The sequence below is a fragment of the Piliocolobus tephrosceles genome, chromosome 1, assembly GCF_002776525.5.
Source record: "Piliocolobus tephrosceles isolate RC106 chromosome 1, ASM277652v3, whole genome shotgun sequence".
Taxonomy (NCBI): domain Eukaryota; kingdom Metazoa; phylum Chordata; class Mammalia; order Primates; family Cercopithecidae; genus Piliocolobus; species Piliocolobus tephrosceles.
This window is the reverse complement of record NC_045434.1, coordinates 1,396,071-1,412,018: the sequence shown is the minus strand read 5'-3', so window position 1 is coordinate 1,412,018 and position 15,948 is coordinate 1,396,071. Positions and strand designations below refer to the sequence as shown.

The following is a 15,948-nucleotide window of genomic DNA, read 5'->3' as shown; positions in this document are numbered from 1 at the left end:
GACAAAGTTAGACCCAATCTCTTACTTTAGAAAGTCAATGTAATACACCATGTTAACAGAATAAATTTCAGAAACCACAAGATCATTCCAATAGATGCACAAAAACCATCAGAAAAACTTCAACAATACCTGACAATGAAATATTCAATAATAATGGACAGCAGGAAACTTTCTCAATCTACTTTAAGGAATTTATTTTAAAAATCCTCAGCTAACATCATACATGATGGTAAGACTGGATGCTTTCTTTCTCAGATTAGACACAAGACACTGTTCGATCACAGGTCTCTCTCCTTAAACCAATGTGACCGGTGCAAATAGCCAAAAATAATGACAATGTAAAGAACAACAGATGAAAATAATAATTCACGTGAGCATATACTCTATAATAAACTTTACATACTTACAAATTGACAGCAACTCTATTAGCAAAGAAAATAGACTCATTTATCAATTAATAACAAAACAAACTACACAGAAGTTAAACCTACATACATGTTACACATTTCACAGATCTACTATGTAACCCACAAAAATTTTTTAAAAATATTTTTAAAATATTTTATATTTTAAATATTTAAAACATTTTTTAAAATGGCTATGCAAGGAAAAAAAGGAAAAGAAGTACATTTCAAATTACCATATAACCAACTTACTTTAAAACGGGGAGAAAAAGGAAATTTATTTACCAGCTTAAAAAAGAAGAACACGGCCGGGCGCGGTGGCTCAAGCCTGTAATCCCAGCACTTTGGGAGGCCGAGACGGGCGGATCACGAGGTCAGGAGATCGAGACCATCCTTGCTAACACGGTGAAACCCCGTCTCTACTAAAAAAATACAAAAAACTAGCTGGATGAGGTGGCGGGCACCTGTAGTCCCAGCTACTCGAGAGGCTGAGGCAGGAGAATGGCCTAAACCCGGGAGGTGGAGCTTGCAGTGAGCTGAGATCCGGCCACTGCACTCCAGCCCGGGAGACAGAGCGAGACTCCGTCTCAAAAAAAAGAAGAACACATATTAACTCTGGTACTACCGCTTGAAGAATACTTACAGAAGTCTCGCCTCAGCCAGGCGCAGTGGCTCACGCCTGTCATCCCAGCACTTTGGGAGGCTGAGGTGGGCGGATCATGAGGTCAGGAGATCAAGACCATCCTGGCTAACACGGTGAAACCCCGTCTCTGCTAAAAATATAAAATATTAGCCGGGTGTGGTGGTGGCGCCTGTAGTCCCAGCTACTCAGGAGGCTGAGGCAGAAGAATGGTGTGAACCTGAGAGGTGGAGCTTGCCGTGAGCCGAGATTGTGCCACTGCACTCCAGCCTGGGCGACTTCATCTCAAAAAAAAAAAGAAGTCTTGCCTCAATGTTTTTTTTTTTTCAAAAGAAGTGAAAATCTATATTCTAGAGACTCTCTTTAAAAATTAGCAACTGATATATTCAATTTATTCATAGCTCCTAAAACATCTCATTCACATAGTGAATTTTCTTGAGAACTGTACTATAATTATTTTACATAAAGTTTTCCATAATACTTACATTTACAGGATTTATTTCCAGTGGGAGTTTTCACACGACTTTTAAAGTAATTGTTAAAATTCAGAATTTTCTGTATTTCCCAAACTACCAGGGTTTCAATCTGGTGGGCATTCTTTTCTTTATAAGGTCAAACTGCAGTATGTGTTACCATGTGTCTCTGAGTGAGTTACAGGATAAATGAAGGCATTCCCACATTCGATACATTCCTAAAGTTTTTCTCTAGAATGAGTTATTTTATACCATCAGATACCACTGGAACAACTGCAGGCCTTACCACATTTTATACATTCATATGGATTTTCTTCAGTGAGTCCTTTCAAGTTTTCAAAAAGAAATGGAAAATTGAATGCTTTACATTATTGCTTATAGTCATAGGGTTTATCTCCAGTTTGGTTCCTTTCATGTATTTGAAGAAATCTGGGGAAATTAAGTACTTTCGTACACTTTACATTCAGAGTTTCTCTCAAGTATGTGATCGTTCATGTTTTTGACAAAAACTGTAGTGATTAAAGCCTTTATATTTTTTTACATTTATAGGGCTTTTCTCCAGTATGAGTTTTTTTATGCTTCCAAAGAGTACTAGCACGACTAAAGGCTTTACCACATTTCTGACATTCATAGGGTTTCTCTCCAGTATGAGTCCTTTCATGGTCACGAAGGGAACTGGAACATCTGAAGCCTTTACCACAACTGTGACACACATAGGGTTTCTGTGCAATATGAGTTTTCTCATGTTTCTGAAGGGAACTGGCATATCTGAAGGCTTTCCCACATTGCTTACACGGATAGGGTTCTTCACCAGCATGAGCCTTGATATGTCCTTGCAAGGAACTGAGACAACTGAACGCTTTGCCACATTCCAGGCACACGTAAGGCTTCTCTCCAGTGTGAGTTCTCTCATGGTAGTGAAGGCAATTGGAATAACGGAAGGCTTTCCCACAGTGCTGACATTCATAGGGTTTCTCTCCAGTGTGAGTCCTCTCATGGTCTCGAAGGTGACTGGAACGACTGAAGGCTTTCCCACACTGCTTACATTCATAGCGTTTTTCTCCCGTGTGAATCCTTTTATGTCTATTAAGAGAACGGGAAAAACCTAAGGCTTTCCCACATTCCATACATTCATAGGGTTTCTCTCCAGTGTGATTTCTCTGATGCATCTGAAATGAACTGGGAATATTAAAAACTTTCTCACATATTGTACAACTATAATGTCCATTTCCAGTGTGCATTACTGTGTCTCTTTGAACCCTTGTGACAGAAAGGAAAGTTTTCTGACATTGTTTACATGTACATGGCTTCTTCCTGCATTCCTCACACCCATACGGGTTGTTTCCAGAGTGAGAGATGACGTGTCTGTGAAGGGATGAATGACGTACGAAGAATTTTTCACACGCACTGCATTCACGTGGTTTTACTCCAGTAGGAATTATTTTGTTCAGATTAAAATTTGGCATCTGAAGGTTTTTCTACACTGACTGACTTAATTTTACATAGTATGTCTATCATATGACTTCTACGAAAAATGACAACCTCGTCACTAATGGCTTATTAGTTATTTTCTTTTATTACTAAGTCTGAACTTACACTGCTACCAACATCAGAGAAAGTGCACTTAAGTTAGAAAGTGGTTTTCTAACATAAACAAATTGAACATAAATGGATTGATGAGTCTACAGCATGGTTCCCTCCCCTATAGCTATTAACAAAACAGTAACATTCTTATATGCAGTTTCTTAGTATTGAATACAGTTTGAGCATTTACTCCCTTCCAATTTCATGCTGAAATGTGATCCTCATGTGGGAGGTGTGACCTGGTATGAGGTGTTTGGGTCATGGGAGCAGATTCCACATAAGGAGTGACTTCTCACTCTATTAGTTCCTGAAAGATCCGATTGCTTGAAAAAAAAAAAAAATGGCTGGGCAGGGTCGCTCACGCCTGTACTCCCAGCACTTTGGGAGGCCGAGACGGGCAGATCACAAGGTCAGGAGATCGAGACCATCCTGGCTAACACGGTGAAACCCCATCTCTACTAAAAAATACAAAAAACTAGCCGGGCGAGGTGGCAGCGCCTGTAGTCCCAGCTACTCGGGAGGCTGAGGCAGGAGAATGGTGTGAACCCAGGAGGCAGAGCTTGCAGTGAGCTGAGATCGCGCCACTGCACTCCAGCCTGGGCGACAGAGCGAGACTCCGTCTCAAAAAAAAAAAGAAAAAAAAAAAAAAATAGCTGGGTGCAGTGGCTCATGCCTGTAATCCCAGCACTTTGGGAGGCCAAGGTGGGCAGATCACTTGAGGTCAGGAGTTCAAGAACAGCCTGGCCAACATGGTGAAATGCTGCCTCTACTAAAAATATAAAAATTAGCTGGGTGTGGTGGTGTGTGCCTGTAATTCCAGCTACTTGGGAGGCTGAGGCCAGAGAACCGCTCAAACCTGGGAGGCAGAGGTTGCAGTGAGCCAAGGTTGCACCACTGCACTCCAGTCTGGATACCAGAGTGAGACTGCATCTCAAAAAAACAAAACAACAAAAAACAAAAACTTTGGCACTTCCTTTCTCTCTCTCTTGCTCCTTCTCTCCCCATGTGACACGTCAGCTCCCCTTCCCCTTCTGCCATGACTGGAAGCTTTCTGAGGTCCTCATCAAAAGCAGATGTTGGCTCTATGCTTCTGATAAAGCCAGCAGAACCATTAGCCAAATAAAACTCTTCATTATAAATTACTCAGCCTAGATATTCCTTTATAGCAATGCAAGTAGACTAAAACAATACTGTTTTCAAGTGAACTATTTTACAACACTTAACATCTATGTTACATTGACGTATGTATTTTTGGTAATAACTTTGGGAATAAATTGATGTTGTCTTTAATTTATTTTGTTTGCTTGGTTTTTTTTTCCCCCGAGATGGTGTTTTGTTCTTGTTTCCCTGGTTGGAGTGCAATGGCGCAACCTCGGCTCATTGCAACCTCCGCCTCCCAGGTTCAAGTGATTCTCCTGCCTCAGCCTCCCAAATAGCAGGGATTACAGGCATGCGCCATGACACCAGGCTAATTTTGTATTTTTAGTAGAGACGGGCTTTCGCCACGTTGGTCAGGCTGGTCTCAAACTCCTGACCTCAGGTGATCCACCCACCTCAACATCCCAAAGTGCTGGGATTACAGGTGTGAGCCACCATGCCTGGCCTTGCTTGCTTTAAACACATGATTACATACTACAATTGTCCCCAAAGGGGACTGCTTCCTCTTGTGAGTGCAAATTACCTTAGATTTCTTGAAGAATTTTTGTACTGATCTTCAATGCTCTGGTCTTTCCCTTTGTTTCCTAAAATGTAGACCCAGAAATAGATTACAAATTATTTGAAATGATAGAAAAATTACAGATTCTAGGTGCCATGTTGGGGATATGGTTTGTACCCACCAAAGTGAATGCTGTCATTTGGCCACCAATGTGGCAACGTCATTCGTGTTATGGGTACAGGTTCCTTATTAACAGATTAATGTCCTTGCTTGGGAATGCATGGCTTCTCTTACTCTTGCAAGACTGAATGAGCTGCCAGAGGGCAGGTTGTCACAAAAGCAAGCTCAGCTGCCAAGCATTGCTCTTATTTTCTCACTGTGTGATCCCTTTGCAGATGCCCACTCGCTTCTGCTTCATGCCCTGAGCTGAAGTGGCATCAGGTCCTTACCAGACACAAACCTGGACTTTCTAGCCACTAGAATCATAAATCATTATAAAACTATTTTTGTAAATTACCCAGAATCAGGTATTGTTAGAACAATTAAAAAACAAACTAAGAAACAAGAGTCACTGCACGCTGGGTCCATGCCTCATTCATTCATCAACGTGTTCCCTTTGCGTATTCCAAATCACGGAATGACATTGCAAACCATGAGACACTCATTCTCTGACGGACTAAGTAAAGAAACACTGTGACTCTTACCTATGGAAGCGAGGTTCCTGAAGGTTTCCTGCATCACATCTCTATAGAGGTTCTTCTGGGAAGGATCCAACAAAGCCCACTCCTCCTGGGTGAAGTTCACAGCCACATCCTCAAAGGCAACTGAGTTCTAAAACATTTCACAGTTTTGTAGAGGATGGATGAGACTGAAAGCACTGGAAATCTGTAGTCAATTCCTAAGATGTTAACCTGATTCTGTGGTGAACACTGATTCCACAATTTGGTCCCTAGAACTATGACTCTGTCTACACTTACTTTCTCCCACACAGCAGTCCTTTTTTTTTTCTTTCTTTTTTTGAGATGGAGTCTCACTCTGTCGTCAGGCTGGAGTGCAGTGGCGCGATCTCAGCTCACTGCAAACTCTGCCTCCCGGGCTCAAGTGATTCTCCTGCCTCTGTCTCTCAAGTAGCTGGGACTAGAGGCACGCATCGCAACGCCCAGCTAATTTTTGTATTTTTAGTAGAGACGAGGTTTCACCATGGCCAGGATGGCCTCAATCTCTTGACCTCGTGATCCGCCTGCCTGTGCTGGGATTAAAGGCGTGAGCCACCGCGCCCAGCCAGCAGTTCTTATGCTAAAGTTGAATTATTCAGCAAGGCAGCAGCAGAGAAGGAACACCCTTCTTGTTGGTGGGTCCAGGGAATAATATTTGCTGTTATGATTTTTCTTTATAGAATATACCTGTAGCACATATCATAACAAAGTCTTATTATCTGGTGTGCAGAAGAGAGTTAATATTAGCAGTCACAAGATTACTTATCCTTAGAAATACCTGCTACAGAGTTCAAACTTTGCTGGTATCAGGGCACTTACATTTTAAGAGGCATCCCAACAACCTAAGTGATAAAAGTGGTTCACTGTTGCTAAATAGTTTATCTAAACAATCTGGAATTTGCTGAACTCCTGTTTTCCTTCCAAAAGTCTATTATTTTGTTTTACTGTAGCAGTGGTGCCTCGGGGATCAGCCTCAATAAACAAACAAAAACACACTGTGAGCACTCAGTATCTGATGAGCTTCCCTGGGAGACAATATCTTATATATGATGTCACAACTTTTTAATTGGGAAATTGAGCCCAGGCCATGTGGTTACACCAAGAGAAAACGTGTAGAAGCTTAGAAGTGGTTCACTCAAGCCCAAATTTAATCAAGAGGTAATTAACACTAATAATCAATATACAATAATCTAAAAATAATTATTTTACAATTTCTATTGAAAAATGTCAAAGCAGAATGGAATAAGTGAAAAGGCATGTGTTCAAAGAAAAAAGCTCAATGTCATCTAGATGTCACCTCTTACAAATGATATTCATGTAAAATTTTGTAGAAGCCTGAAACAGACTTTCTAGTAGTTCAGCAGAAACTACTTTTCAAAACCCACAGAAATAATAAACGCTTAACAACCATCAAAGTCTTCTGAATAACAGTGTGATGGCCCAATATACATCAATGATTTTCAAATGTAATATTCAGGGCAGTGCAGTATACGCAGAGGATAAAGAACTAGGCCAAGACAAAGGCATATAGTCTTTTTTTTTTTTTTGAGACGGAGTCTGGCTCTGTCACCCAGCCTGGAGTGCAGTGGCCGGATCTCAGCTCACTGCAAGCTCCGCCTCCCGGGTTCCCGCCATTCTCCTGCCTCAGCCTCCCGAGTAGCTGGGACTACAGGCGCCGCCACCTCGCCCGGCTAGATTTTTTTTTTTATTTCTTTAGTAGAGACGGGGTTTCACCGTGTTAGCCAGGATGGTCTCGATCTCCTGACCTCATGATCTGCCCGTCTCGGCCTCCCAAAGTGCTGGGATTACAGGCTTGAGCCACCGCGCCCGGCCCGTAATGTATTTTAAAATCAGAAAGTATGATACCGGCAACATTGTTCTTCTTTGTGGAGATTATTGCTCTCTTCATGGTTCCTTCACTTGCTGTGTTATTTATTTATTTTTTGAGATGGGTCTCGCTCTGTCGCCCAGGCTGGAGTGCAGTGGCCGGATCTCAGCTCACTGCAAGCTCCGCCTCCCGGGTTCCCGCCATTCTCCTGCCTCAGCCTCCGGAGCAGCTGGGACTACAGGCGCCGCCACCTCGCCCGGCTAGTTTTTGTATTTTATTTTTTAGTAGAGACGGGGTTTCACCGAGTTAGCCAGGATGGTCTCGATCTCCGGACCTCGTGATCCGCCCATCTCGGCCTCCCAAAGTGCTGGGATTACAGGCTTGAGCCACCGCGCCCGGCCAGGTGTATAGTCTTTAATGAGCTAGAATTGATATGGAAAGCTGACTAATAACAGAGGAGGCATTGCAGGACAGTGAAGGAAGTATCAAGCACTTTTAACATGGAACAAAGCTGTTACTTAATTGGAAACAAAAAATGGATTGCATTGCCCTCTATTAGGTGGACAATAATCAATTTGTTGTATATTCAAACGTAAAAAGTACAAATAGCCCGCTTGTAGAAGTCACAGACAAGATTTTTTCTGACAAATGAATAGGAGAAAAGGAGCAAACAACAGAGACTGACAAATTCTAATATATTAAAATTAGGGGAATTAAAAGACAAAAAACAGCAAAATAAAAATCTGCAATACATGCAATATAAAATAAATTAGTGTGCACAGTAAAAATGAATGAAAACATGATTTAAAAATGGGGAAAAAATAAGCAAAAGACACATAACAAGATAAAAGACCATTTATGGATAGAGATCCATTTTCTTGGTAATAAAATAGCCAAATCATATGGCATATAGATAACAGTTCACATTCTTTAGAAGAATGAAAATTAGACAATCTCAAGTGGTGATTACCACACCAAATAAATACGGAGAAATGAAGGCCAATGCAGTGGATAGACTCCATTGCTATTTCCAGTAATTTGAACTTTATCACAATCTACAGTCCAGTAATATTTCTCTAATGCCCAGAACATTTATTGTGCCTTATCAGGGTTTATATTCGGCATTCTTAAGGAAAAGCAATTCCAACCACGAATTTCTCATCCAGCCAAAATAAGCTTCATAAGCGAAGGAGAAATAAGATCATTTTCAGACAAGCAGCTACTAAGATAATTTGTTACCACTAAATCTGCCTTATAAGAGGTCCTAAGGGAGTGCTAAATATGGAAAGACCATTACCAGCCACCACAAAAACACACGGAAGTACATAGACTAGTGACACTATAAAACCACCATACAAACAAGTCTGCATAGTAACTAGCCAATGACACAATAACAAGATCCAATCTCCACATACAAAGAGCCCAGGAGTTCCAGACCAGCTTGGACAATATAGTGTAGTGAGATGTTGTCTCTACGAAACAGTAAAAAAATCCGCCGGGCCTGTTAGCACCTGCCCATAGTCCCAGTTACTCGTGAGGCTGAAGTGGGATGACTGCTTGAGCCCAGGAGGCAGAGGCTGCAGTGAGCCGAGATCGTGCCACTGCACTCCAGCCTGGGCAGAACAAGACACTGCCTCAAAAAAAATGATAAAGTGAAAACAAAACAAAACAAAACAAAAAAACCAGATGCTGGTAAGGTTGTGGAGAAAAGGGAATGCTTATACACTGCTGCTGGGAATTCAGTTCACTCATTTTGGAAAGCACTGTGGCGATTTCTTAAAGAAATTAAAACAGAACTCCCATCAACCCAGCAATCTCATTTATTGAGTATATATCCAAAGAAACAGAAATCATTCTACCATAAAGAAATGCACATGCATAGGTTCACTGCAGCATTGTTCACAAATGTGTATACACCACATTTTCTTTGTCCAGTCTACTGCTCATGGGCATTTAGGCTGATTCCATGTCTTTACTACTGTGTACATGTACCCCTGAACCTAAAACAAACATTTACAAAACAAGCAGAATACATATACAAGAAGAGTAAAGCACATAGAAAAGAAATCTGTGTCTTAAATCTTCTGTAAAAAGTCTCTAAGGGCACATCAGCAAGTTGGATAACACTGATGAGGTGAACAAACGTCTAGAAACACACAGTGTACCAAGACTGAATCATGAAGAATTAGAAAATCTAAATAGAGTCACAGTTATATGACACTGATGTAGTGATCAGAACCCCCAAATTATAAAAACCCAAGACCAAATTGTTTTACTGACAACATCTACTGAACATTAAAAAAATTAATACCTGGGCGCGGTGGCTCATGCCTGTAATCCCAACACTTTGGGAGGCCAAGGCAGGCAGATCATGAGGTCAGGAGATCAAGACCATCCTGGCTAACATGGTGAAACCCTGTCTCTACTAAAAATACAAAAAAAATTAGCCGGGCCTGGTGGCGGGCACCTGTAGTCCCAGCTACTCGGGAGGCTGAGGCAGGAGAATGGCATGAACCTGGGAGACAGAGGTCGCAGTGAGCCGAAATTGCGCCACTGCACTGCAGCCTGGGCGACACAGCAAGACTCCATCTCAAAAAAATAAAAAAAAATTAACACCAAGCCTTCTCAAACTCTTCCAAAAAAAATGAAGAGAAAGCAACACTTCTAAACTCAGTCTATGAGGCCAAAAAATTACACTTACACTAAAGATGAACAAAGACACTACAAAAGCTACAGATATAACTATAAAGTACAGTTATATAAAGTACAGTTATAACTACTAACGCAGAAATCCTCACTTAAGTACTAACCATATTTAGCATCATAGTAAAAGGATTATGCACCAAAACCAAGTGAGATTTATTCCTAAAATAAAATGGTTCAATATATGAAAAATCAATCAGTGTAATACGTAACATTAGCAAAATGACTGAAATATAACTATTGCAACTGATGCAGGAAAAGTGGCAAATTATTAAGACCCATTCATGATAAAAACACAATAAACTAGGACTAAAAGGAAACTACAATATGAAAAACCAGCACTAACATCACCATCAATGCTGAAATACCAAAACAAACAAGCAAAAAACCCTTTTCTCCCAAGATCAGGAAAGAGCTGTAGAGAACACCTGCTTTTATCACTCCCATTCAACACAGTATTGGAAATCCTGGGCACAGTGATCGGGCAAGTTTGTTGTACAGATTTAGCATTAATGTGCCAAATGCAGGCAACAGAAAATAGCACAGACTTATCCACTCCAACAAATTCTTCATCCTGCAAGAAACAAGCTGATGTTTTGGTTAATTTTTGTAATTCACTAATTTATGTACCACACTTTCGTGTCTGGAAATGTGTTCACTTTTTGTAACCATAAAGGAAGAGATATTTTTCCTATTTCTCTTCCCTGGTAGGATTCCTGATTAAAAGCCCTAGAATTTCACTTAAAATTACCCAAAAGAAGAGACCTCAAAAAGTTACTACATATGCTCAGAGGAATGAAAAGAAAATACATCAAAAAAACTCTTCTAAACATTGGCTTAGGCAAAGAATTCATGACCAAGACCCAAAAGCAAATTCACAAAAACAAAAATAAACAAACAGCACCTAATTAAATTAAAAAGCTTCTGCACAGCAAACGAAATCATCAGCAGAGTAAACAGACAACCCACAGAGTGGGAGAAAATCTTCAAAAACTATGCATCCTACAAAGGACTAATAACCAGGATTTACAAAAAACTCAAACAAATCAGCAAAAGTTCCATCAAAAACGTAGGCAAAGGGCCAGGCGCAGTGGCTCACGCCTGTAACCCCAGCACTTTGGGAGGCCAAGGTGGGTGGATCACAAGGTCAGGAGATCGAGACCATCCTGGCCAACATGGTGAAACCCAGACTCTATTAAAAATACAAAAGTTAGCTGGGCGTGGTAGTGGGCGCCTCTAATCCCAGCTATTTGGAAGGCTGAGCCAGGAGAATGGCTTGAACCCAGGAGGTGGAGGTTATAGTGAGCCAAGATCATGCACTCCAGCCTGGCAGAGGAACACTCTGTCTCAAAAAAAAAAAAAAAAAAAAAAAAAAAAAAGTAGGCAAAGGACATGAATAGACAATTCTCAAAAGAAGATATACAAATGGCCAATGAATATGAAAAAAATGCTTAATATCACTAATTATCAGGGAAACGCAAATTAAAACCACAATGAGATACCACCTTACTCCTGTAAGAATGGCCGCAATCATAAAATAAAAAATAATAGATGCCAGGATGCTGGTGTGGATGTGGGGAAAAGGAAAATCCTCTACACTGCTGATGGGAGTGTAAACTAGTACAACCACTATGGAAAACAGTATGAAGATTCCTTAAAGAACTAAAAGTAGAACTACCATTCAATCCAGCAATCCCACTACTGGGTATGTACCCAAAGGAAAAGAAGTCATTACATGAAAAAAACATGGCTGGGCACAGTGGCTCACGCATGTAATCCCAGCACTTTGGGAGGCTGAGGCGGGTGGATAACCTGAGGTCAGGAGTTCGATACCAGACTGGCCAACATGGCAAAATCCTGTCTCTACTAAAAATACAAAAAAAAAAAAAAAATAGCTGGGCATGGTGGTGCATGCCCGTAGTCCCAGCTACTGGGAGGCTGAGGCATGAGAATCCCTTGAACCCAGGCGACGGAAGGTTGTAGTGAGCTGAGATGGTGCCACTGCACTACATCCTGGGTGACAGAGTGAGACTCCATCTCAATTAAAAAAAAAAGAGAAAGCAAGAAAAAAACACTTGCACACGCATGTTTATAGCAGCACAATTTGCAGCTGCAAAAATACGGAACAAACCCAAAATGCCCATCAACCAATGAGTGGATCAAGAAAATGTGGTGGATACTACTCAGCCATAAAAAGGAATGAAATAATGGGCTTTGCAGCAACTTGGATGGAGTTGGAGGCCATTATTCTAAGTGAAGTAACTCAGGAATGGAAAACCAAATGTTCTATGTTCTCACTTACAAGGGGGAGCTGAGCTATGAGGATACAAAGGCATAAGAATGATACAATGGACCTTGGTGATTTGGGGGTAAGGGTGGGAGGGGGTGAGGGACAAAAGATTACATACTGGGTACAGCATACACCGATCAGGTGACAGGACCAAAATCTCAGAAATCTCCACTAAACAGCTTATCCTTGTAACCAAAAACCACCTGCTACCCCAAATTTATTGATATAACATTAAAACAATTTTTTCTAATTAAAAAAACTATATATATATAAAGTGGATTTAAAATATTGACATATGTGTATATAAAATACCCACATACAAATGTAGATATTTTAAATCCACTTCTTTCTTTGCCTCTTTGTAAATATTTTATCTTTAAAGCTCTGTTGATGAAATACACTTCACATTTATCTAAGGCACCAATAAATGAACAAATCTTTGCAAGAGGACAGCCCAGGAAGGAGCAGTGCTCACTGGAACACAGGCATGTTTGACTCACATGTCAAGTAAGACCATGTCTAAAACAGGAGATTCTCTGGTCCCGTTCTCCTCCTCGGAGACTAGGTACTCAAGGACCACCTTCCCAGTGCACTGCGCCGTGGCCCACTGTGTGTCTAAGGTGCAGTTTGCTTGGCAGGTTTTTGTGTCATCTTCCCAGGTATCAGTGGAACCCGCCCCCGATAATTCAATATGAGTCCTTTTCTATTTTCCCTAAGTGTCGGCCAGTCTGAGAAATAAAGGGAAAGAGTACAAAAGAGAGAAATTTTAAAGCTGGGTGTCCGGGGGAGACATCACATGTCGGCAGGTTCCGTGATGCCCCCAAGCCGCAAAACTAGCAAGTTTTTATTAATGATTTTCAAAGGGGAGGGAGTGTGCAAATAGGGCGTGGGTCACAGAGATCACATGCTTCACAAGGGAATAAAATATTACAAGGCAAATGGAGGCAGGGCGAGATCACAGGACTGGGGCGAAATTAAAAATGCTAATGAAGTTTCATGTCCCACTGGGCACGCATTGTCATTGATACCATCTTATCAGGAGACAGGGCTTGAGAGCAGACAACCGGTCTGACTAAAATTTATTAGGCAGGAATGTCCTCGTCCTAATAGGCCTGGGAGCACTACGGGAGACCCGGGCTTATTTCATCCCTTATCTGCAACCATAAAAGACAGACGTTCCCAGAGCGACAATTTTAGAGACCTCCCCCCAGGAACGCATTCTCTTTCTCAGGGCTGTTCCTTGCTGAGAAAAAGAATTCAGCGACATGTTTCCTATTTGCTTTTGAAAGAAGAGAAATATGGCTCTGTTCTGTCCACTTCTCAGGCAGCCTGACCTAATGGTTATCTCCCTTGTTCCCTGGACATTGATCACTGTTATCCTGGTCTTTCTTCCAGGTGCCCAGATTTCATATCGTTTAAAGAATTTGTGCAGTTAATGCAATCATCACAGGGTCCTGAGGTGACACACATCCTCAGCTTACGAAAATGACGGGATTAAGAGATTAAAGACAGGCATAGGAAATCACAAGAATATTGACTGGGGAAGTGATAAATGTCCATGAAATCTTCACAATTTATGTTCAGAGACTGCAGCAAAGACAAGCGCTAAGAAATTATACAAGTATTCATTTGGGGAACTAACAAATGTCCATGAAATCTTCACAATTTACGTTCTTCTGCCGTGGCTTCAGCTGGTCCCTCTGTTCGGGGTCCCTGACTTCCCGCAACACTGGGAAGAAATTTTCTTGTTCTTTAAAGGTTGTTTTTCTCCCTTCACAAGTGTGAAAGAATCCAGAGGGCAGGAATCATTTCTGTCTTTCCCTCAAAATACCAGCACTGGATTGGATGACACCAGTGTCTCTCCCAGGAATAAAAACGGGGGTTGAGCCTGTATGCCCAGCTCCAATGATCGTGCACACCTGGAAAGAGTGAACCAGGAGACTCTGAAGAGGTGAGGAACAACGCACAAAGTCAAAGAGGAAGTAACTGAAGGCTTTGTGCAGGAGCTGAGGAAGCGGGATTCTTCTTGACCACAGGGTCCAGAAGACCCACATCTCCTTTCTGCACACCCCGCCTGTCACCCAGCTTTCCTGCCTCCACTTGACTTGAAACTGGCTGAAGACTGCACAGGAATGCATCTTCCCCACACCCCATTCCACGTGAAAACCCCTAAGTGCATGTGGGTTTCCTGGCACAGCTGCCCACACTCATACTGGCTGCTGATTGGATGGGGAGTCGTCACCCTTTGCTTCCTTCCCTTCTGCCATCACCTGGGGGCTGGTCCCTGGCTTAGGATGCACCAGTTAACCCACAATGACGGGGAAGGAAGGAGGGAATTTCACATTTCCTTGTTCCAGAATCACTTTGATGCTTAATGCTTCCAAATTTGTTTTTTGTCCCAGAAAAAAAAAAATTATACATGTGTGTATGTATATATATGTGTGTGTGTGTGTGTAAATTATATATATATATATATTTGGGTCTCAGAGAAAAAGGGATTTTTTTTGTTCGGTTTTATAAAATGGGCTGCGAAGTTTTTAAATGCTATAGGCCCGCCCCATTTGAGGCAGCTAGTTAAGGGGAGGGGGTGTCCCACCAGCTTGGGGTGCCTCCCTCAACTCCAGGGACTCCCTTTCCCTCTGGCTCCTCCCCCTTTTCTAAGTGAAATTAAAATGCTATAACTTTTTGGAACCTCAGTTTCCTCGTGTTTTTTGTGGGGTAGGTTTGAGGCTCCAGGCCACTTTTTTTTTTTTTAACCTTGTGGAGAAAATAAGATGAAGGAGAAAGGAAAAGGGGAAGAAACTTCTCTCCCACCTTCAGCTTCTTGAAAATGGGCCCCTGTGGAATAAATCTGCCAGTTTTTATTTAAAAAGAAACAAAAAAACAAAAAGCATAAAAAACAGGTAGAGGAGAGACACTCGAATTGTCCTAAGACATGAGCCTCTTAAATGAAGGGCACAGCAGCTCCAGGGCCTCCAGACGACCCCCTGTGAGGCTCCACTCCCATCACTCACCTGTCCCTGGAGATGACTCATGGTCTGGCTTCCCTGGATGTTGCAAGGTCATGGCCACTGTGGGCTCCTGGGACATCACCAGGCAGTTCTGAAGCCCAGGACCATGAAAAGACAGAAGGGTGGCTGAGGCCACATCACCGCTGTAGTCTCCAAAAACAACCCTCAACCCAAAGACATTCTGATAAAGTATCTGCACTTAGGGAAGATAAAAAGAGGAGCGGCAACTAGATCATTTACAGTGCAAGAGTGGGAGATGATTCTCTGCTTCCCCCGCATGTGCAATGTTCACAACCAAAAAGCAAATCTTAAAAAGTAACATCCACTACGTAGTGAAAAAATAATAAACAATTAAAACTATGTCTGTATTTGAAATGTATACTAAAGGACAAATAGTGGATAATGTTGTGAATTAATGAAGTCTAACCCAAATGCAACTCTTGTAAATTACTCACAAGAAAATTCAGGTTTAACCAACCACAAACCTCCAATTAATCTCTGCAAATATCTATGGAATAGTCCAAATAAGAGGACTACATAACTGCAACCAATCAGCCACTCTGTAAAAGCCTTCCCATCAGGCCCTTCTGGTGGACCCTCAACTCACAAACCATGGCCAGGTGCTCCCTCAACTCACAAACC

At 41.7% G+C, this 15,948-nt stretch overlaps 1 protein-coding gene across 2 annotated transcripts in view; it reads right to left on the bottom strand.

Moving 5' to 3' along the window:
- Window positions 1–2,021: 2,021 nt before the first annotated feature.
- ZNF124 (zinc finger protein 124) overlaps window positions 2,022–15,948 on the bottom strand; it is a 22,366-nt gene continuing 8,439 nt past the window's right edge. The window contains exons 2-4 of one of the 2 annotated variants that reach the window (XM_023216124.3): window positions 5,463–5,589; window positions 4,783–4,843; window positions 2,022–2,882 (exon numbers count right to left, since the gene is read on the bottom strand). In XM_023216124.3, the coding sequence (XP_023071892.2) occupies window positions 2,045–2,882; window positions 4,783–4,843; window positions 5,463–5,589 (1,026 nt within the window). In that variant the 3' untranslated portion in view covers window positions 2,022–2,044. The remainder of the gene's footprint in view (window positions 2,883–4,782; window positions 4,844–5,462; window positions 5,590–15,948) is intronic. The other variant, XM_023216125.3, reaches the window with a different exon arrangement.